Below are 23,116 nucleotides of genomic sequence, written 5' to 3' on the forward strand. Positions count from 1 at the left end.
ATAAAATGCTTTATAATTTTAACAGGCTCACATGACCAGGGATACTCTCCATGACACTTTTCAAAATGCACACTGTGATCAGCCAACTAGAAGAAGAGGATGGAGATTAGAATAAAAAAGAAATAGACTAGCACAGTTGGGTACACCTTTGTGAAACTTGTTTAGGTATGTAATACATAAACTGAGCCATAATGTAAACAGTATTTCTTATTGTAGGTTGCAGTAAGACTAGTTTGAAAAATGTTTTTGGTGCTTTAGAACTCATTCAGTAGAACCTAGACCCATCTCTGCAGAGTTGATGACGTTCTATTCAGGCACATGTCTTTATCAAGCTCAAGACACAAAAAACTGGCAATCTTACTGTTTAACTCTGCTCCTAATACATATGATTACACACATAACTATACCCTCATATACTTGCCCAGAAGTAAAACTCAGCCTAAAAAACAACTTAAACTCAGAAGAAAGAGCTGATCTAAAGAACTGGTTCTCAATGGGCCACACACCACTGGCATTACGAGGGATGAGCCACACACAGAAGAGATGGACACACCTGAGAGCTGGTGTCCCAAATGACATTCAAATATCCTGACATGTGTCAATTTTTATAGATGTTTACAGTATTGAAATTTTAAATCTGTGTTGTCTAACATCCAATACCAGTAATTTTTGGAAAACTTTAATATACTCTGAATTTTACATGAAAGTTGAGAAAAGACACTTTTTGTCCAGAACTTTATTTAGTATTATTCACCATTTCAGAGTAACTTGATAGTTTTTCAGAGTAACTTAACGGCTTCAACTTGTTACTTTCATAGCGGTATTAGGTATAGTTTCAATTGTTGTACTTCATTATGTAGTTACATTTGGGCTTCAGTAATTTACTAATTACTTCATTTCCCCTTAGTATCCTATTATCACCTCTATTATTTAGTTAGAGCACTTGTTAATTTCTTTTAATTGCACATCAGTACAAGTGTACACTGATACATTTGCTTTCTCATGTGGGGTGCTGTGTCTGACAGACTTAAGGATTTATGTACCCTTTACCATTCCCCTAAATCAGCCCTTATTTTAGGAACACAAGGACGCTTAGCCTAAGGAATCCATGGAGTGGCTTCAGAACAGAATTTCCAAAAAGTATCTACTATGTACCCTGCAAGGTAGAGTGGCTATGTATATCACATGATTTCATTCCATCAGAAACTATTATTTGTCCAGGCTGGTGTGGCTGAGTGGATTGAGTGCTACCCTGCAAACCAAAAGCAGGTTCGATTTGTGGTCAGGGCACATTCTTGGATTGTAGGCCAGGTCCCCAGTTGGGGGTGTGTAGGAGGTGACCCACTGATGTTTCTCTCCCACTTTCTCCCTCCCACCCCTCTAAAAATAGAATCTAAAAAAAAAAACAAACCTATATAAGAATCATTACATGATACCCCAGGAGTGTATATATTGGGTTGGACTATAAAGTTAGATCTCAAAGAGTGATCAAGTGCCCCATCCAATTACATTTACAGAATTGTAATTTACTTCACTTCATCAGTGTACAATGACAACTTTAACTTGTACAATGACAAGTTTAACTTAGGACTAAGTTTATACATCTCACAGATGGTAGAACTAGAAGTTGAACTCAAGACTGTAACTTTGAAGCACATGTGTGCTTTTCTGGAGCTGGTGGCTGTGTTTTTAAACAAATCCTACTACAGAGTATCTACTGGATAGTCTTCCTTTGGCCTTCAGATAACATACCAAAAACTGTATCCCACAAACGGTAGCTGACCTAGCATGATTAACATCATTAAATTACCTGTCTCTCCCTTTCATTTGGTCATTAGCACAGGCTTTACAGAATGCATTTTGCAAGATATCCTTACTTTTGATCTAATCTTTTCTCACATTTCCCACCCTTATTCATATTTTCCCTTTATTTAATAAGGCAAAGAATAAAGGCATACCACCTGCTAATTAGTTAATACAGGATGTATATTAGTACGACAGTCCTACAGAAAAGAAAGCAAGCTTAGTTGGATGACTCAGACTTCACTTTGTAATTGTTTTTATTATTAAAAACACCAACTATCACTTTGAAATGGGGCTTGCTGGAAGTGAAAGGAAATGAAAAAAGGGTATTTGGTTATTATCAATAGCATCACTACAAAACATTTAGAGTAAGGGTCAGCAAACATTTCCCATAAAGGGCCAGATAGTAAATATCTTAGGCTTTGTAGGCCAGTCTCCATCACAATCACCCAACTCTGCCATGGCAGCACAAAAACAGCCACTGACATATGCCAACAATGAATGAGGTCACATTTTAACTAAACTTTATAAAACAAAAGTAGGCCAAATACAGACTATGAGCTAGTTTGCTGACCCTTGACATACAGGTCCAACAGGCAGGGATCCATAGGCATGGATCTTAAGCACAAGAGGAAGGTCATGGCTAAGGAAACGGATTTGGAAGTTACTTTCACCAATAGTGACAGGAAAGAAAAACCTAAGAATAGTAGAGATGAAAGATGAACATTTAAAGTCAGAACCCTCATAAATAGCAGCAGTTTAAAAAATGCATAATGAGGAAGTAATTAGTCGTTTCCTAAAAGGAGAAAAACTATGTGAAGAATTTATGATTCCCTTAAATATCATTCTTAATCAATTACAAATCCCTCATACCTGGAGAAGGGCAGGACACTGCAATATTGAAAGCCCCAGATGTGTATATATGTTAACACTGACATAACAAGACAAGCAGGGTCAAGCTGGGATAAACCTTTATCCTATACCAAAACTAAATGTCAGGGGGCTGAGGCATCGTTGTCCTATATACAATGTTTCTTGTATCTTCTTCAATAAATGTCTTCATTTTTCAGTTTAAAAAAAAACGCCTAAATTTCAGGCAATCACACAGACCATTCAACCAAAATTGCACCCAAAAGCTGAAAGCAAAATAAAGCAAGAAAATAATACCCTTATAAACAAAGGTAAACTAATTATAAGAATATAAATGTGTTTAGGAGACAAAGAATACAAATACAATGTGATTGCATGCTGACCATTTCATTTTTGCTTCCAGCAATGAAAGAAACGGTCACAAGAATGAATAAGCAAGTCTAGAACTACTTAAGATACGAAGAAGGCAGCCTTAATACCTACTTTGCAGTTCATAGTAAGTAGGATACCCCAGAACATTATTGAAAGATGCTAGATTAGGACTGAAATTTTGAAGCTAAATCCATTAGTTGTGAGGAAATGAGGAGTGGAGAGATAACGAACCCAGGTGCCTTAGGGATTAATGGGCAAATGAGCTGGCTTTGGCTACTGAGGAAAACCACCTAAGTGTATTGTTTTTGAAACTGCACTGTCAAAAACATACTTTAGTAAAATATGTTTTTAGACACTTCCGCCAAGATGGAGGCATAGGTGGAGACGCCGTGCTTCCTCACACAACCAAGTTTAGAGACAACTAAATATTAGCAACAGAAAACACAGCCAGAACACAGAAAATTGAACTTTTCGTAAGTCTGATAACAAATTCTTCAGCCTGACCGGAAAGAGGGGCGAAACCAGCAGCTGGCAGAGCAGGGTAGCACAGGAAAACTCGGTCAGACGGACTCAGACGCGCAGAACCCAGGCACAGGGTCGGACCTGGTGGGCAACTCAGTGAGCGACCTCAGGGAAACAGCAAGGGAGCAGGGCTGCGGTTTGACTGTGGTCGCGCATGCGTGTGTGGATAGACAAGTGATGGAGTGGGCGATTGGACGAGAGCTAGCAGCCCCCTAGGCAAGCGGCAGTGGAGGGGGCCGCCATTTCCCCACTCTGACCCCGCCTCCACATACAGCGTCACAACCCAGCGACCGCGGTGTCCAAGGCACCGCTCCTGATACTTAACGGGCGCAAACAGACCAAAAATGGCTCAAGAAGATATCAAAGCCCCAGAGCCTATAAATCTAAGCGATGAAGAAAGAGCAAAACTCTCAGACGCACAGTTTAAAACACTGGTGATCAGGATCCTCACAGAACTAGTTGATTATAGCCACAAATTAGACAAACATATGAAGGCGAAACTAATTGAAATGAATGGAATTGCACAGGAAACCAATAGCAATGAAAAGGAAACTGGGACTCAAATCAATGGAGTGGACCAGAAGAAAGCAAATAATGGCCAAACAGAAAAGAGTGAAGAAGCAAGAATTCAAAAAAATGAGGAGAGGCTTAGGAACCTCCAGAACATCTTTAAACGCTATAACATCCAAATTATAGAGGTACCAGAAGGGGGAAAGGCACAGCCACCAGTGGAAAACTTATTTGAACAAATAATAAAGGAGAATTTCCCCAATCTGGCAAAGGCAAGACTTCCAGGAAATCCAGGAAGCTCAGAGTCCCAAAGAAGTTGGACCCAAGAAGAAACACACCAAGGCACATCATCATTACATTAGCCAAGATTAAAATGAAGGAGAGAATCCTAGAAGCAGCAAGAGCTAAGGGGACAGTCACCTACAAAGGAGTCCCCATCAGACTGTCAGCGGACTTCTCAAGAGAGACCTTACAGGCAAGAAGGGGCTAGAAAAAGGTATTCCAAGTCATGAAATCCAAAGACCTACATCCAAGATTGCTCTATCCAGCAAAACTTTCATTTAGAATGGAAGGACAGATAAAGTGCTTCTCAGATAAGGTCAAATTCAAGGAGTTCATCATCACCAAGCCCTTATTATATGAAATGTTAAAGGGACTTATCTAAGAAAAAGAAGTTAAAAAAAAACATGAACAGTGAAAGGACAACAAACTCACAGTTATTAACAACCACGCCTAAAACAAAAGCAAACTAAAAGGACAGCTAGATCAGGAGTGGAAACATAGAAATGAAGATCTCAAGGAGGGTTAGCAACAGGGGAGTGGGAGGAGGAGAAGGGGGGAGAAGGTACAGAAAATAAGTAGCATAGACAGTAGATAGAAAATAGATGGGGGAGCAAGAATAGTAGGGGAAATATAGAATCTAAAGAACTTGAGATGCATGGTCATAAACTAAAGGGGGGTAATGGTGGGGATGGGGGGTAGAGTGGAGGGGAATGAAGGGGGGGAATAGAACAACTGTAACAGCATAATCAATTAAAAATAAATTTAAAAAAGCAAAAAAAAAGGTTTTTAAAAATTACTATAAAAATGAGCATATACTTTTAATATCACAGCAATATCAAACTGCAATACAAGTTTCTAGACACTCAATTTCTGTAAGTCCGTAGAGATGCTGAGGAGCGCTGGGCTACAGTTTTGTTTTTTCATGTCAATCTGACCTAAAATTTTGCATTTTCTAGAGGGTCTAACTCTGAGAAAATTCAGCTGTTTTCTCCTACACAATAATAAAGACAAATTAGAGATAAAAAGACTTGTCATCAACTTTTAATTTTAAAACATAAAACATAGTAAATGTTTTAGTCTTTCCTTTTTAAAAAATCCTCACCCAAGGATATATGTATTGGCTTGAGGGAGGGAGGGAGGGAGGGAGGGAGGGAGGGAGGGAGGGACAGAGATCGTTATGCACCCTAACTGGGTTTCAAAAACACAACCTTAGTATGTACCCTGACTGGGACCCAACCCACAACCTTTTGATGCACAGGATGCTCCAACCAAGTTTAACACATGACCAGGGCTAAAATGATCCTTTTTAAATGCAATCTTTAGCATTTAAGAATCTTAACTGCTACCAACCTGAAAGTTTTGCTTTATTTTGCCTTTACCTTAGAATAGGATAGAGACAAAAATATGGAAATATTCACTTAACCTATAAAATCCTTATACCTGTCTCCATGTTCTCAAAATTTCCACAAATGATGAATTTAATTGATGGGCTAATGGTGAGCAAGGGAGCTTCTTGATCCAATGTGAATTTCATTACCAAAGGAAATATGATGAAATTTTCATACACCTGGCCTATAAACTGACTATAATCTGGTATGATGTACTATGTAGCCTATAAGATAGGATGTACACTATTGACAGGGCCAGTAAGTGTAAGATGTAAGATGTAATTTACAGGGTCTCTGGAACCAAATTTCCAGAGTAAAACCCACATTTTGCAACTTACAAGCTGAAGAGACTTGATAAATCTTCAATGCTTCTGTTTCTTCAATCTGTAAAAAGGGGTAACAGCAGCTACATCAAAGGATAATTGTGTAGGTTAAAGTGCATGTAAAGTGCTTGGGATACTGCCTGGCAGACAGTACCATGTAAGTGCTGTAATTATTTAATTCTCATACAGTATGCCTTAACTCCTTATGTAGAATTTAAATTATAATTAAACCGGTTAAATGTAATATATCACGTCCTTACAATGAACTACTTACTATTCATCTGATAATGATTACTTTTATTCTCTATTATGAAAACATATTCATTTATAATATCCTGTTGGATAGAGAGGAAAAAATTAGAAAATCATATAAAGTCTAATATTTAGAAAAGATGCTAAGGAAATTATGAAAAGTTGCATATCACTACAACTTTAAGTGGCATTTGCCAAAAGTGACTCAGATAATTGATAATTCCTCCCCACTGGGGGAGAAAACACTTAAAACTGATTGTGATTTTAAAATACCAATGATAGAGCCCTGGCTGGTGTAGCTCAGTGGATTGAGCAGCCGGTTCCCAGCAGGGGACGCACGAAAGGCAACCATACACTGATGTTTCTCTCCCTCTCTCCTTCCCCTCTAAAGATAAATAAAACCTTAAAAAAAAAAGAATATAAAATAGCAATGATAGGATAATTCAATGCTGTAAAAATCAGGGTTTTAAAAAAATGTAGAACTGTATACATTTAACTCATTGCTGTTTCTCCACCCCTGAAAGTGAATGCTTCTTAAAATGGACTGCATCTTCGAATTAAGGATTCTAACATAATTCTAAGAGCATTCATATTTGATATACTAATGCCAATTCCTCTCACTGATAACACACCACCACCTGTTTAAATAAGCTCTTGAAATGCTCACAACTATACTTATCAACAGACAATAAATCACCTTAACCACTCACACAAGCTTAAAAAGCAGATTAAACATGTTACTAGGTTTAGTAAATTGAGATTATAAACACAAGAAGTCAGTACTTCTAGAACAATGAACAAGAGTTGTTTGTGGTATCGAGAGTACTCAGATGGTAGCCTGTGGTAGGTACCCCCTGTAGTAGATACCCTTTACAATGTTTTAAAATTCTTCAGTGAAATTAATTTCATGTTTATTTACATAGAATATTTTTCAAGCTTTTCCATTTTCACTTAAAAGACAAATTTTCTTCTAAGTGTATGATTTCCATTCTACCTATAGTACAGTTTACATTAGTCTATGATAGCCATATTTATTTCTTGGCATCTGAAATCTGTAATTACATATTATAGGCAACATGTTTTCAGATTTGCTTTCAAATGATACCCACAAAGAACAGATCAAATTTAAGTTTACAAAAAACCATACCAGACCAATTTACCAATATAAATGTCTTATTCCATTCTATTTAGGCAGCAACATTAACAACATTTTTAATGCATATGCCCCCAATACCTGCACTCTTTCCCTATGCTATCATTTTGATGCGGCAACCAAGTTTTACAACTACTATTCCTAACAATCAAATGGTGATGCACCAAGATCACAATTCTTATGAGTTGTAACATATTAAGAATATCTGAATTACCTAAAACTGAGAGACAATGCCTTACTTTATAAAAAAAACAAAGATAGCCACATTGATTTATTCCACATATATGATGCTACCTATTCAATTTATTAAAAATTGTAATAAACATAATAATCAAACTAGTGCTCCAAACTTATGCTGTTCACAGGGAAGACACTACAAGAGAAGACAACAGAGACTTGGCTTGCAATAAGAAGTACAAATTTCTTCTATAGAGATGGAGAAATAAAAGGACAAATCTAGTTGTCTAAAAGACAATTCACTGTACACATTTTATTTACAGTTTTGTACACTGTCTTAATGTGAATGGGATTGCTTTTCTATTTAAGCCATTTTTTAACCAAAGCAAAATAACCTAAGTAATACAAAGTATTAAAATACAGCAAAGAGATACAAAAACAGACATACTAATTCTAATTAGGAATGTAATTACGATGTTACATTTTTATAATCCACAATTGTTTAGGAAATCACACAAACATAGATCACTGATTTGAATGAAATGCATAAATTTGTAGCAAAGCTTTCTAGTTATAAAAAAACAAAAAATTACCAAAGAATGCCCAAAATTAATGTTTATTCCACCTTTGTGTCATGTTCCTGGATCCTTTACCAATGTTACATGAGGGAAAAAAACCAAAGCAAACAAATGAAAAAGTGAAATCAGAATCACTAATGTTATCAAGCAGGGAACCAAATAAATTAAAATCTAGCAGCCATCAGCAAGAGCACAGCAAAGACAATGCTGTAAAAAAAAAAAGACAAAAAAAGAGAAAGAAACAAAGTCGCTAGAAAACTGTATGCATCATACTCTTTCAAACCAGCAAAATATGCTCCTGCATACAATGGAACATAAACAGAATTTTTCTCCTGTAAGGTATAGAAATGTTAAGGTCTTTTCAAACTTTGTGGATGGGTAAAATGTCTGTAATGATAATTTTCCTAAGCTATTACACAGTAGGCCAGAAACACATTTTTGGATTCTGGGGATGATGTGTACTGTTAATTCTTTGATTGGTTAAGTGAATATTCTAGCCAAAAAAAAAAAACCAACACAGAAGTACAAGACAAAGGCGAATGAGACTTCTCATATCTTTGCAATGTTTAGATGGAAATCAAATTTAAATGCAGTCCACTCTGCTTTTGAAGAGGCTTTGGTTCAACTCCCAAATCTCGATTGCTTGACGCAGTCTCCTATGAGAATACTCAGAAGGTGTCTTCTTAAACAACAAACCTATTTTTAGTGGTGGAGCCGCTCTTAGTAGCTGTGTCTGCATGGGACTGATAACCAATCGTCATCTTTGGAGGAAGTCCTAACCTTTCCTTGTATACCCTCCTAGAAAAAGAAAAAGAAAAGTGGCCATTAACTTTTACCCATACACATACCAAATTCAGTATTATTCTTTATACTAAAAAAAAAAAATAACTAGGCTAGAGGGTAAAAAAGGAAATCACATACCCTTTTAGCAAAATTTACTCTTCATTTTCACAACAATCTTGGTTAATCACTTAATCAGGATTTAAGTCTACTGTGTATCAGGTACTCTAATACTTATTAATAAATCAGTAATTAAAGCAGGGGCAGTCCCTGGGCTCAGTGTTTATGTTTATTTACAAATAATCACAAACACACATGGTGGAGCTGTAACATTGTAATTAAAATAATAAAATCTACTACATGAACATATCTATTTAAATTCTCTGGTCTAAAATGCTACAATTAGGCTGGTGTGGCTCAGGTGGTTGGAATGTTGTTCTGTAAACTAAAAGGTCATGGGTTGGACTCCCGGTCACGGCACATATCTAAGGCTGCAGGTTCAGTCCCAACTGGTTGGGATGTATGCAAGAGGCAACAAATGAATGTTTCTCTCCCCCTCCCTTTCTCTCTCTCTAAAATCAATGGGTATGTCCTCGGGAGAGGATTTTTAAAAAATTAAAATTCTATAATTAGCTCTGGCCAGGTGGCTCAGTTGAGGCATGGCCCTGTGTACCAAAAGTTACAGGTTTGATCCCCAGTCAGGGCACCCAGGGTAGGAAACTGACTGATGTTTCTCTCACATCAATGTTTCTCCCTCTGTCTCCTTCCACCCTTCCTCTCTCTCTAAAATCAATGAACATATCCTTGGGTGAGGATTACAAAGAAATAATAAGCCCTGGCTGGTGTAGCTCAGTGGACTGAGTGCAGGCCTGTGAATCAAAACAACCGCAGTTCAATTCCCAAGCCTGGGTTGCAGGCCAGTTCCCAGAAGGGGACACACGAGTGGCAGCCACACACTGACATTTCTCTCCCTCTCTCCTTCCCTTCTCCTCTAAAGATAAATAAATAAAATCTTAAAAATTAAATTAAAAAATAAATTGCTACAATATATTTTACATATAAACCCTAGTAAATATTGCATATTACTGTACAATTACCATAATTATTACAAGATTGCACAAAAATTAAACACTTTGAAGGCAATTTATAATATTTTCTGGATAATTTAGGATATACATGATTTCTGCCTTAAATACTAACTCTACAACCTAACTTTCAAATAAGACATGACACTATTTTAAGAACAAAATGTGTTAAGTATCAAAGAGGGTAAGTACTGGGGCTGTGATATTGTACAATAAGGAGCTAATATCATCTGTGAAATTATAGAAATCTTCCTTTTAAAAGTCATAAGATCAAAAGTATAATGCCAAGAAAATGAAGCACATTTGAAGGCTGAGGAACAAAAATAAGGCTCTGTGGCTACAACTAATAAGGCAAATAAATATGAGAAATAAGGCTGACAAGAAAACTAGATTCTTATTCTAAGGAAAAACAGCAAAATTTCAAACATAAGCATCAGAATTAAATAGAAATAAAGGGATATACATTTTCATGGAGCTAAATTCTCCAATATAACACTAAGACAGTTTTATACTCTACCCTCCAGAAGATTTCAATGCCTTCCCTTGATGTAGGCATCTAAAAACAATTCCATAACTAAAATTATAACCACTGTCATCAGACTTATGTGTATGACACAATGTGTTCCCTCAATTATACTAAATCATTAACAACACCAGGAAGCAAGCACACTGAACCACACAACCTGAACTGGTTTAAAAAATAAAAATCTGTCCTTGTAAGTCAAATGTTTTATATTATAAAGATTTCAAAACTTTGAATACTGAAACAAATACAAAATTTTCTGAAGAAATAAATTAATATTTAATATCTTTAACTTGTTTTCAAAGAAATATAAAACTCCCACAATTATGTTTTGATGCTCACAGAAAGATTAGAAGTACGACAAATCAACAAGCAACTCCTTTCTCTTACAGAAACCTGTGGAATAAAATCTATGGAAATAAAATCCAGATATGGATATCTGGAAAGATATCCATATCTTTTAATTCAAAAGGGATTCGTAGGAGACTTCATGTTTGAAAAATCACACACAAAGGGTAAACAAACATTTTATTACCCTAAGACTAGTACTTAGTTTTAACACAAAATTTAAAACCAAAATTTTACTAGTTCTGAGGCTATATCTGAAGAAACCCAAAACACTAATTTGAAAGAACATAAGCACCCAATGTTCACTGCAGTGTTATTTACAATTGCCAAGATATGGAAGCAGCCTAAGTGTCCATCAGTAGATGAGTAGATGAAACAACTGTGGGTCATTTCCATAATGGAATTCTACTTGGCCATAAAAAAGGAAAAAAATTACCCTTTATGACAGTGTGGATAGACCTGAGGAACATCGTGATAAGTAAAATAAACAGAATCCCAGAGAGTAGGATGACAGATGTGTTGAGCAGTGGAGATTAGGGGGTAGAGGGATCAGGCAAAACAGCAAAAGGACTCATGGGCATGGACAACAGTGTAGTGAATGAGGGGGGCGGGGGAAGGGGTATAAGAGGGCTAAATGGAAAAAATACAATAAAAAATTTTTCTTGGCAAGTAATGCACACACACATACACACACACACGCACACACACACACACCAGTTACTAATTTACATGCAGTAAAAAGAAAATTCTAGTTAACACTGATGGATGTTTGGGGGAGAAAAAAACAACAGGCAATTTTTCCAAATAATATTTACCAAATATGTTTAAAGATTAAGACATGTAAATTTTAAATATGGACAAAACCAAGATAGTGTCACTTAAATTTCAATAAAAACATTATGGACAGTGTACACACAGGGAAAAAGCACACATATAGTATTCACGAATAATTATATTATTATGAGTATTATACACTTAGCACTATAATTTTAAACTAGAAAAAGACTTATATTGTCATCTGACAAATTAATATGCCAAAATAGGTAAGTGTAAAAGAAGTGATACAAGAAAAATAATGATCTACAAATCCAAATATTTCTAAAGCTTCAAATTACTCTGCATTTAGTTATTGTAGTACTGTAAAAGAAATACACAAATAGCAAAAACTTACCCTATATATGTAACAGCATCTCTGTTTTCACATTCAGTAGTCCATATTGCTATCTTATCACCTTTAGCTCTAACATTAACAACAGCTCCACATACATCATCACTGTAGTCATCAAAAGATTCTCCAATAAGGCACAGCAGCTTAAAAACAAAATCCAAATGCAAATGACACCCAATAGATTATAAAAAGCTAAATAATTCAACTGCAAATGTCTCTCTTATATATACAAAACTAAAAGTTTTTAAATCTTTTTAAAGTTTTTAAATGTCTACATTTTAAATAATGTAGACATTTTTGAATGTCTACATTATTTTTATGTATATTGTTTTTATCCTGACTTTTAAAGACTGATTTTCTCCTTTGTTTTTCTGATTAATATCAAGAAAATTAATAGTTGTTTGAACTTTCTCAGCAAACTGGGCAAATGGTAACAGGACTACATATAAAAGGTGAATTATTTTATTAATATTCACTTGCTATGCTGTTACTTAGTAATAACTGCCTTTGCTTCTTGCTACTTTTCATGAATACTTTCCAATGTTTAATCGCAGTAAATATGTTAACATAAAATTTGCTATTTTAACCATTTTTGTACAGTCCAGTGGCATTAAGTATATTCACAACATTGTACAACCATCACCACCATCTATTTCTAAAACTTCTGTCATCATGCAAATTGAAAACTTTTTAATGTAGAGTTCTAAAATGATATTTACTGATAATCTCTCCCAAAAGCAATGTCTCTTCTAAAAAAAAAATCAGTCACCCAAATATATATTAATTGCTTCACTAAGCAAACTATAAACCAGACACTATGCCAAGTGCTAGGGAAACAAAAGAGACTATGATTCCTGCTCCGAAATCTTGGGATTTAGAACCCCTCACTGTAGAAAACGCCTGTTACATCATATTTAATATATACAAAGCTAAAAGTTCCAGATTATATCACAACAAATAAGCTGTATAGTATCAAGCTACAATTTTATTATTTGCTTCACTTACCTAAAAAGTTTTGTGTTTATGACAATACTCTAAGAGGCTTATAAAAATTTACATTATACAAAATGTAAAGTTCTATAATTTTGAAGTTAATGTAACGAGCAGAATGAGCTTGCGGAGGAAGGGCAGAGTCAGTTGTCCATCACTTTGTATCTGATTTGTAGTGTAGAAGGGGCTTTCACTGTACTAGTATGTGAAAATATACAGGACTCACATGATAGAAAACAGTATAAGTTGCTGGCTTAGAATTTCTATAGTGGGCATCCTTATCTCTTTGTTGACTAAGTAACTGAGGTAAATGTAATATAAATTAGTTTTAGTATTCTAAAACTGTTTTTGTAATTTTAAAACCTTACTGTCTCTAGCCAAAAGCGATCAAGGTCACTTCGTCTCTGCTGTTTGCTTAATGTAATTAGCCATCGTCCTCCTCGTTTGTTTTTCTCATCTTCCCACATAGGCTTAATACCATCCTACAGGGTGAGAAAATATTAGATAATATTGTTACTTAAGAGATCATCACTAGAAACAGCAAGCAATACTGTCAACTTTTTACTTCATTCCCCATAAAACTGTGATCGACGAGGTGGGAAAAAAGCATTCAGGAGTTATAGCCAGAGGCATGGAGTTACAAAATTGAGAGTCCCAACTTTTATCAGCTATCCAACATTGGGTTTTATTTAACTTGGAAGTTCTTAAACATTCTGATGTAGCTTCTCAAAGCTACATATACTTCTATACCTAGAAATTCCATGCAAAATTATGCACACCTATGCAATTTCAGACACTTAATAAAGCCCATCACCTACTACCTGACAAAATCCATTTAAAAATATTTCAGGACCCACGTACCTCATGATAAGAATTCCCAACCCATGGGGATATAAAGTAAAGCATAGGAAATACAGTCAATAAGATTTTAATAACTGTGTATAGTGCCAGATAGGTACTTCAAAGGTCAAGGAAGGTAAGTATGGGGGACCACTTTGTAAAGTATGTGATTGTCTAACCACTATGCTATACACCTGAAACTAATACAAAATAATATTGAATGTAATCTATAATTCAAAAAAAATTTTTGACAAGCTCTGAACTTCATTTTATTCAAATATACAGGGTCTGGCACAAATAATGCTCTGTTTTATTACAAAATCACAAGCATGTGATTCTGAAACATAACAAGGGCACACTTAAGCATACCACATGACATTTTAGGTGAAATGTTTACACTGCTATCCACCTCACGCGAGACATTCATGTACCCTACTAACCATACTAAAGCAAGCCTTGCTTCTGACAGAGCCTGTTCTGACAATCAAAGCTCTCTTCAAAATCACTCACAGTAGGTACCCACAAAGTAAGACATTCACTTAACTTCAGTTATTTATACTAAAACAGGGCAAATATGTTTATGCTAAGCCTAGTAAAGCCAATTTAATTTCCCTTCAATCAACAGAGCATTTCCCATAACTAACTTTGTAGCAAGATTTCTTAATGAATACATGAATGGTCCAATCTTACTACATAGATATGAAATCACCAATTAAGCATACCTTAAAAAGTGAGTAGTCACAGCCAGGCATTAAATTACTAGACAACTGGATATGGTTGTACAGACTAGGTAAAAGAAAAGGACAATTATACATATAGAATATGTAATACAGAGTTTAGGTGTTTAAATAATATCCAGGAAATATAATAAAAATAACAAAAATAAAGGTTTATGTTCATTTTTTCCCTAAGGATTCAATTTCTAAAATGGACCAAACACATCTTAGAAGTGGTCAGTTCAAGAATCAACACCTGATGATTTAAGAAACTATTTTTAATAATTTTATTCTGATAAAATTTGGTATACTGGTTAACTCAGTACATAGCTATATATATATATAAGAAACTAAAATAGAGGTGTGAGGTTGCTTTAAGTAGATGAAAAATTTACAAAGCTAATGAGCAGTTTTAAACACACAAGACAAATCAAGGAAAAAGCAAGATAGCTTCTTGACTATCAGCACTGTATGACTGAAATAAGCCAACATTATTATCCTTAAGGTATCCAAGAAAACAGACCAATGGTTCCCAAACACCAGACTGTTACTAGTCAGTAAGCATAATAATCATTTGGAGAGCTTTAAAACACAAACAAAAGCACCAGCTCCAGCCCTATACCTTGTAATTTTAAAGGCTTAATGTTGGTGGACCCTGGAATCTGTATATCTAAACTATTCCCCACATATCAATGTACCCGAATAATATTTGGGATGATTTAGATATGTATCTTCTAGCTTGAAGGTAGAAGGCTAAATCATTTGAGCTTCTGAAGTCTTTTACAGCAAAGCTGTTATAAAACTGACAATAGAGTAAAAATGCTTTACCTTTCTCCAATACATGATACAGAAGACAGACCACAGATGACAGTTATTTATCCTTAGTCAAATTCTCTGCACTATTTTAACTCAGTGCAGGAATATTTCAAGCACAGTATTCAGAAAGAGTCTGGCACCCTTTGGATAATATTCCACAGGATAAAATGCAAACCCAATTTGCGTGAGACAGTGTAAGACCAACTAAGGTTTCTTGAGTCATTGTACCTAATGATCACTCTTCCTGAACTACATAATCACTGACAGCTTCCACTAGACAACAAAAGAGGCCTAGATACTAACAGTGTGCTGTAAAATTAGCCACCACCATTTTTATAAAAGTAATGAATAGTGTGGAAGTGACCTTCTTCAAAGTCGTTCAAGTAGAAAAGGCCGCCTTTCTCCTTCATGGTGCTATGTTGTAAGGTCCCTTAGTAATAAGTTTACAGTGAGAATATGTAATGGCACATTTAAACAGAACCCTAACACGATAAGCAGATTAGATAAATCTGAAAGGACTGAATGCTTGTTTACCACTAAATTTGCTAGAAAAAGGAGGTAAAGAAGTGAGTTAGAAAGCTGAAGAATTCATTTTTATCTCTAAATTATGGTATAAAAATCTGCTATGCAATCACATTGCTTATACATAAATAAAGTGTGGGGTCATGCATATACTGGTGAAAGCCAAGCAAAGTAGGTAAATAATTTTGATTCAGTAGAAGAAATGGTTCAAGACTCTTGCTTCTCCTCCTCTTCCTCAACAGACTGAAAACTATGTTTTTAGAGTACTCTTGAATAAATACAATTAAAGAAGAAAAACACAGATATTTTGATGAAGGCAAAGCTGAAAACCCCAGTTTAACTAGACAACTAGACCTATGAATTACTGGGGGCTTAAATGTAATTCTATTACTTTTAATGAAATTCAATGCTTTCAATAAAAAGTAAGCTAGCTAACAATGTACAGTTTTCACTAATGATGCAATGTTTTGTTTCTTTCAGTGATTCAAATGCATACTAAATGCCTAGAATGGACAAAGCACTAGGAATATACAGAAGAATATCGTTCCTGCCCTGGAGGAAGTACACGTTATCAACATAATAACACATGTTATTATGTTCATTGCCGAACATAATCTGTTCTTTTGTATGGGAGAACACATTTAGGGAGTTATATTAAAACACAAGAGTAGCATCACTTATTCTATATATGTGAATCCAAAAATATACAGTCTTAACAGAGACTGTCATTCTTTTACAAACCCTGAATAATGAGCACGAATTCTGAAATCTTGAAATTCTTATAACAACAAATCCTAGATGTTACAATGAAAATAATTTGCAGAAATGAAGATGTAACAAAGCCCTGGAATACCCAAGTATGGGGTAAATATATCCAGGCAACCAAGAAAGGGAAAAGTTCCAACAAGTTGTCACAAGTTCTAGGAGTAATAAAGCAGAGGATCTGTCAGGAATAAAGAACATGCAGGCCTAAATGCCATCAAGGCAGAAGCTTTCTAAAAGCTGATGAGGAATAACCACCAATTCAAACAGTTGTGAGGAAAAGGACAAGCAAAAAGGTAGTTCTATAAATGAATATTTATTAACTTTTCACTTTAACATTGATTTTGTAAATGTGACATAAAATTAAAAATTACATACTAATGAAATAACAAGCATCCTGAAATGAATGGGTTACTTACGCCCAAAAGTCTTCAACAGTATCAAACTCAGAGATCAGCCGAAGGTTTGCTTGCCAAGTTTTGCTTTTATCATTTTTAAAAAACCAGAGCGCCCATCTAAAAATAAAAAGTTGGTGTCAAAAAAATATGGCAGTTTTACATCCATGTTCATTGCAGGATTATTCCAAATAGCCAGAAATAGGAAGCAACATAAGTGCCCACTTATAAGTATCAATAATAAACAAAATGTAGTAAAAACATACCATGTAATATTAGCCTTAAAAAGGAAGGAAATTCTAACACTTGCTACAACATGCATATACCATGAGGACGTTATGTTAAGTAAAATAGGACAGTTAAAAAACACAAATAGTGTATGTTTCCATTTGTATGAGGTACTTAGAGTACTCAAATTCAGAGACAGAAAGAATGGTGGTTGCCAGGGGCCTAAGGGAAGGAAAATGGGGGACTGTTATTTAATGGAGTTCAGATTTAAGCTTTCGTTCTGCAAATAAAAGGACTGGTTGCACAACAGTGTGGATGCACTTAACACTTATGAACTATACTATACATTTAAAAGATGGTATATTTTATGTTATGTGTACTTTACCAAAATTAAAAATAAAGTAATTTTAAATTATAATTATTACAGTGGCAAATAGAGTAGCTTTGTCTTTTTTTAATTAAAAGGTATGGATTTTGTGCCTAATGCATAACAAATTCTCTGCTATACACGGAGGCCCACTGAGGCTCATTCCTCAGGGGAATTCACAAAAATTTATCCGACTGCTGCAGTATGCTGAGTGCTGTAATCATCAAGCATAGTCACTGAAGAAAAACAGAGCAGAAGCACGTAACCTGAAAGCAAAGTGGGGAACAGAAAAGCTGAGTTTTAAGAGAAACAAAAGGGCAGAAGCCAAGAGAAAGAAACGGGAGTGCTAGAAAGAGGGAAAAGCATTAAATGTGTCTCTGTTTACTCAAACACACAGATGGGAGAGTAATAAAGGGGCTTCCTGAGTAATGCTGTCACAGACATGCTCTTCAATAATGTGTACCAGCTTCTATGTATCTGTCTACACTTGTTAAAGGGTTTTTCTACTCTAATATTTTGAAAATAAAATCATGTTACATCAAAGCTTAAATATTATCATCTAAAAGAACTCATTTTTAGAACTATGTTCACTCAACTACTATACCAAAGGTAACTAAAGAATATTCTCAGTGATAAAAAAGTCTGAAAACAGGGTTTCCAAATAGAGGTATGATATTTCATTAACTCTATGACTAATGCTTGATAATCTCAAATATAAAAATAAGATACATTTTACCTACTTGGTAATTTGTATTTGCCAACTCACTACCAAAATCACAAAAAGCAAAGGCAGAAAATCTATTAAACATACTACTATTCAAGTACTATACTCTGGATTTCTAAAATTACCTTAGTCTTTCCTCAACACTTAAAAATAGAATCATCATATGACCCAGCAATTTCACTACTGGGTATTTACCCCCCAAAATACTATGGATGAAGGGGTTTTGAAGGTACAAAATTCCAGTCATAAAATAAGTAAATAAATGAGATTTGATATGACAATTATAGTTAATAATACTATACTGCATATTTAAAAGTTGCTAAGAGAGTAGATCTTAAAAATTTTCATCACAAGAAAAAATTTTGTGACTGCGTATGTTGACAGATGCTAGCTAGACGTACTGTGGTGATCTTTTCACAATATATACAAAATATTAAATCACTGTATTGTACACCTGAAACTGATACATCAATATATTAATGCTGTGTGTCAATTATGCCTCAATTTAACAAACAATAAATAATAAAAGTAGTTCAGCTGGACATTCTTAGTTTTAGAAAATTTGGAAAAACCTTAAGTGCTTATCAACAAGAAATTTATTTTATTTTTTAAATCCTCACCTCAGGATATGTTTACTGATTTTAGAGAGAGATTGAGAAACATCTACGTGAGACAGAAATATCAGTTAGTTGCCTCCCATACACCCCCCTGACCAGGGATCAAAACCCTCAACACAGGTGTGTGCCCTGAACAGGGATTGAACCCACAACCTTTCTGGTGTAGGGGACAATGCTCCAACCAACTGAACCACCCAGCCAGGGATCAACAAAGGAATTTTTAAATCAGCCATTTTCAAAGTGTGGTTTATTGACCCCTAGGAGACCCCAAGACTCTTTCAAGAGCTTTCATGAGTAAAAGGTACTTTCATAATAATGCGGAGACATTATTTTTCACTGTATTGACATTTGCACTACTGGGACAAAAGCAATGGCGGGTAAATGAGCTGTGCCTTAGCAAAAATAATACAGTGGCACCAAATTATAATAGTACACACTATTTTTTATTATCTCCAATTCTCACAGTAACAATAATGTCAGTTTTGTTAAGAACACCACTGACAAAGCAGTAAAAATTATTGGTTTCACTAAATTTCCATCTGTGTACATGTCCTTTTCATATTCTGTATTTTTGTCTGAAACAACTTATGTCGTTATCTCCACAGCATGAATACAGAAGCAGCTATGAAAATCTAGCTAACTTGTAACTCAGGGACTTGAAAAGATTTGCAAAAATGCTATTCTTCACACTACATTTTATTTTGGATATTTTTCATGAAAAATTAACAAATTTTAAAGTAAATATAGTTTTATATTTTTTCAAGTGTATTTTCTAATATAGTAAGAGAAATAAATAAAAATCTACACAGCCAAAGCTCTGTGGAGTCCTCAATAGTTTTTAAGTGTCGATAAGCCGTAAGACCAAAAAGTATGAGAACTGCTGATTTAAATAAAATATAATACATCCATGCAAGAGACTATTGTGTGCTATTACAATAAAAGTGTGGATTTTCCTGAGATAAAAACCAGAAGCCATGAAAGAAGGGTGATATTAGACTGAAAAAAAATCTAAAAAATATAATTCCATAGTCAATATTAAAAGCCAAATGATTTGGGTAACTCATTTCCAACCTAATCCCCCTCCTTGGATGATTTAGCATTCCCTCATATACAATGCTTGGAAATGAAAAGATAACCTAAAAGAACTAAACAAACTACCCACAGTCTGTTTTAAAACACAAATGATCAATACAATATGAAAATGTTCTGAAACTTCAATGAAAAAAACACAAATTTAGACCGGTAAGTGTTTTCTCAGATCAGAATAGGACAATCTGGCAATAATTATAAAGACTGATGGTTGACAAAGATAAAGAAAACAGGAACTCTCAAACTCTTAAAAGTCTAAGCTACTAAAAGAATTTGGCAGTATTTATAAAGGTAGTTTTTAACCTAGAAAATCTGAAATTTAACGCTAAAAACATATTCACACAAGTGTACAAAAACACCATATTTTAAGGACAATAAGACATACCGATTGTAAGACACACCTAGGTTTTGGAGGAGGAAAATAGGAAAAAAAATTTTTTTGAAGCAAAAAATGTGGTGAAATATTTAATAACCTGAGACCCATTGCCATGCCCCCTGCAAGCCAGGTAAGCTACATTCAGACTATAAAATGCACCCCCCTTTCTCCCAAATTTGGAAGGGGAAGTGCGTCTTACACTCCAAAAATACGGTATATAAGGACATATGCATATAGCACTACTTGTAAAAGAAAAAAATCTATATATCCATTAATGCAAATTTGGTAAAAATACAAACAAAAGCATACACGTGCACATTGGAAAGTTTTAGAATACCAAGCAAATTTAACACTGACTACTACTCCTCCAGGGAGTGGAGAAAAGTAAAATGAGAAGATACCTGAGAAGAGCAGAAAACCTTTACTTTATATACTTGTACCACACTAACTTAATTGCTATAATTATTAGGGATTATATTTTAAGGAAGCAAAATAAATTCTGCAATATTTAAATAAATGAGATAACTACCAAAATCTGAACCATCAAGCATCTTAGAATATTTTTTCCAGTGATAGTTATCATTTTACACAAGTAAAATTTATAAAGAAAATGAAATCCTCAAAGACTTCATTTAGTACTCAATTTGTTTACCAATGAGGCCACTTTCAGAAATTTCCTCTTAGCCTTCGTACAAGCTGGGAGGGATGTATGCCTTCCCACAGTAATAGCAACATTAAGAACATACAGTTAGAAGGCACAGAGAGCTAGTTTTTAAGACACCAATAAAAGATGAAAAAATACTTTAAGGGTTCTGATGCTACAGTGAGGATGAATTATATAAAATTCCTGCTATTTACTATTTCCCCTAATAACTTTGGTATAGTGCCTTCCTAAAGAAGGATTTTATCCTTTATGGACTTTTTTTTTTTTTGGTGATCATACTTCTTTTATTTTAGATTTATTTATTTATTTTTAAAGAGAAGGGAGGGGAGGGAGGGAGAGAGAAGGGAGAGAAGGGAAGGGAGGGAGGAAGAGAGGGAGAGAAACATCAGTGTATGGCTGGCTCTCATATTGTCCCCTACTGGGGACCTGGCCTGCAACCCAGGTATGTGACCTGACCGGGAATCGAACCAATGACCCTTTGCTTCACAGAACTGTGCTCTATCCACTGAGCTATACCAGCCAGGGCCCTTTACAGACTATTGATTTGATAACTCACTCACTAGCTGACAATCCCCATTGTCTAAAGAATGGATTATGTCCCTCACTGAGGGATACCCTAAACCATAGGTCTCCTATGAAAAATGACATAGAACATGTTTGGACTATTATTTCATTAGGTCTTCCATGATAATGAAGAAACGATAAAAAATATTGAGACCATAAAGGGAAAATGTATTTTTTAGATAAGTGAAGTTAAATTATAGCCAGGCTTATGAGATCTTTAAAATAAAGTAAAAATGAGGGGGAATCAAAGGAACTGAATGAAATACTTAAATATCTTCAGAAGTCAATTCCAATTTACTTTCCTCCAGATTCTTACAATGTTTATATGTTGCCATTTTGTTCGCACCATCAGCTGTCAGTGAATTCGTGTAAATGTTCTTTACATAAACATGAAAGACAATAAAGTAAAAAACATACAGGGAAGAGGTGGGGCAGAGTTAAGAAAACCATGCAGTGAACTACCACTCAACTACTGTTAACGTATAACTATGAAAACATTAATTCACCTTAATGTCTCTTAACTGGTCTTTAATATGAACCAACCAACCTCCAGACTCCAAATCCCCTAGGTCTCCCTTTTCTCCTTCATAGCCAATTTCAAAGTGTCTATTCTTGTTCCATACATTTTTGTATAATCTATTTACTCTTCAAACTACTCCTATTTTTTCCATCATCCACCCTCTACTAAACTTTCTCATTCTGTGTCAGCACTTTTATTGTTTAATCCAATTGGCATTTTTAGACTATTTTATTGTTCAATTAGTATTTGATCTTTTTATATATGTATAATTTATATAGCTTCTATGTCTGTACCATCAAAAAAAAAAGAAGAAATCCCCCATTTGCTAACAAAGCCTTTCTCCTGAGTCAAGTAAGTACCACCATCTATTATTGATAAATTTCAAACCAACCTCTCAATCAGTTCTTTCTGAGCTCAAGATTCATACACAAAAATGCTTATTGGACATGGGTCATCCAAATGAAAATGGAATCCTCAACCTGACCTATCTGAAACTAGTCTCATCTAACTTTTCCCTATAAACCTGTCCTATTCACCCCTAAATCAAAAAACCATGTGTCCACAAACTTACCTGTTCTGTAAAGGATGTTTAATATAGTGTTCTGGATTAGCCACCTCCTGGTTAGATTCTGTTTTCTCTTCTTCTGTAGGCGGGGGATTAGGAGTAGGGGTGGTTTCCTAGTGGAAAATAATAAAACATTATTTAAAAGTTCTTAATATATCTTAAACAGCAATACTCTAAATAAACTTGAACCAATAATGACAATATTATCTTTTAAAGAAGAAATTTCA

General features: G+C 34.8%; 1 protein-coding gene across 1 annotated transcript in view; it reads right to left on the reverse strand.

The window, feature by feature from the left end:
* Nucleotides 1-7,741: 7,741 nt before the first annotated feature.
* The window catches only part of EIF4E (eukaryotic translation initiation factor 4E), a 44,672-nt gene continuing 29,297 nt past the window's right edge, over nt 7,742-23,116 (reverse strand). The window contains exons 2-7 of the mRNA XM_037141644.2: nt 22,896-23,002; nt 17,200-17,295; nt 14,687-14,750; nt 13,493-13,606; nt 12,138-12,277; nt 7,742-9,028 (exon numbers count right to left, since the gene is read on the reverse strand). Coding sequence (XP_036997539.2) covers nt 8,914-9,028; nt 12,138-12,277; nt 13,493-13,606; nt 14,687-14,750; nt 17,200-17,295; nt 22,896-23,002 — 636 coding nt within the window. The 3' untranslated portion in view covers nt 7,742-8,913. The remainder of the gene's footprint in view (nt 9,029-12,137; nt 12,278-13,492; nt 13,607-14,686; nt 14,751-17,199; nt 17,296-22,895; nt 23,003-23,116) is intronic.

This window comes from Artibeus jamaicensis, unplaced genomic scaffold (assembly GCF_021234435.1).
Source record: "Artibeus jamaicensis isolate MK-2021 breed Jamaican fruit bat unplaced genomic scaffold, CSHL_Jam_final contig_452, whole genome shotgun sequence".
NCBI lineage: Eukaryota > Metazoa > Chordata > Mammalia > Chiroptera > Phyllostomidae > Artibeus > Artibeus jamaicensis.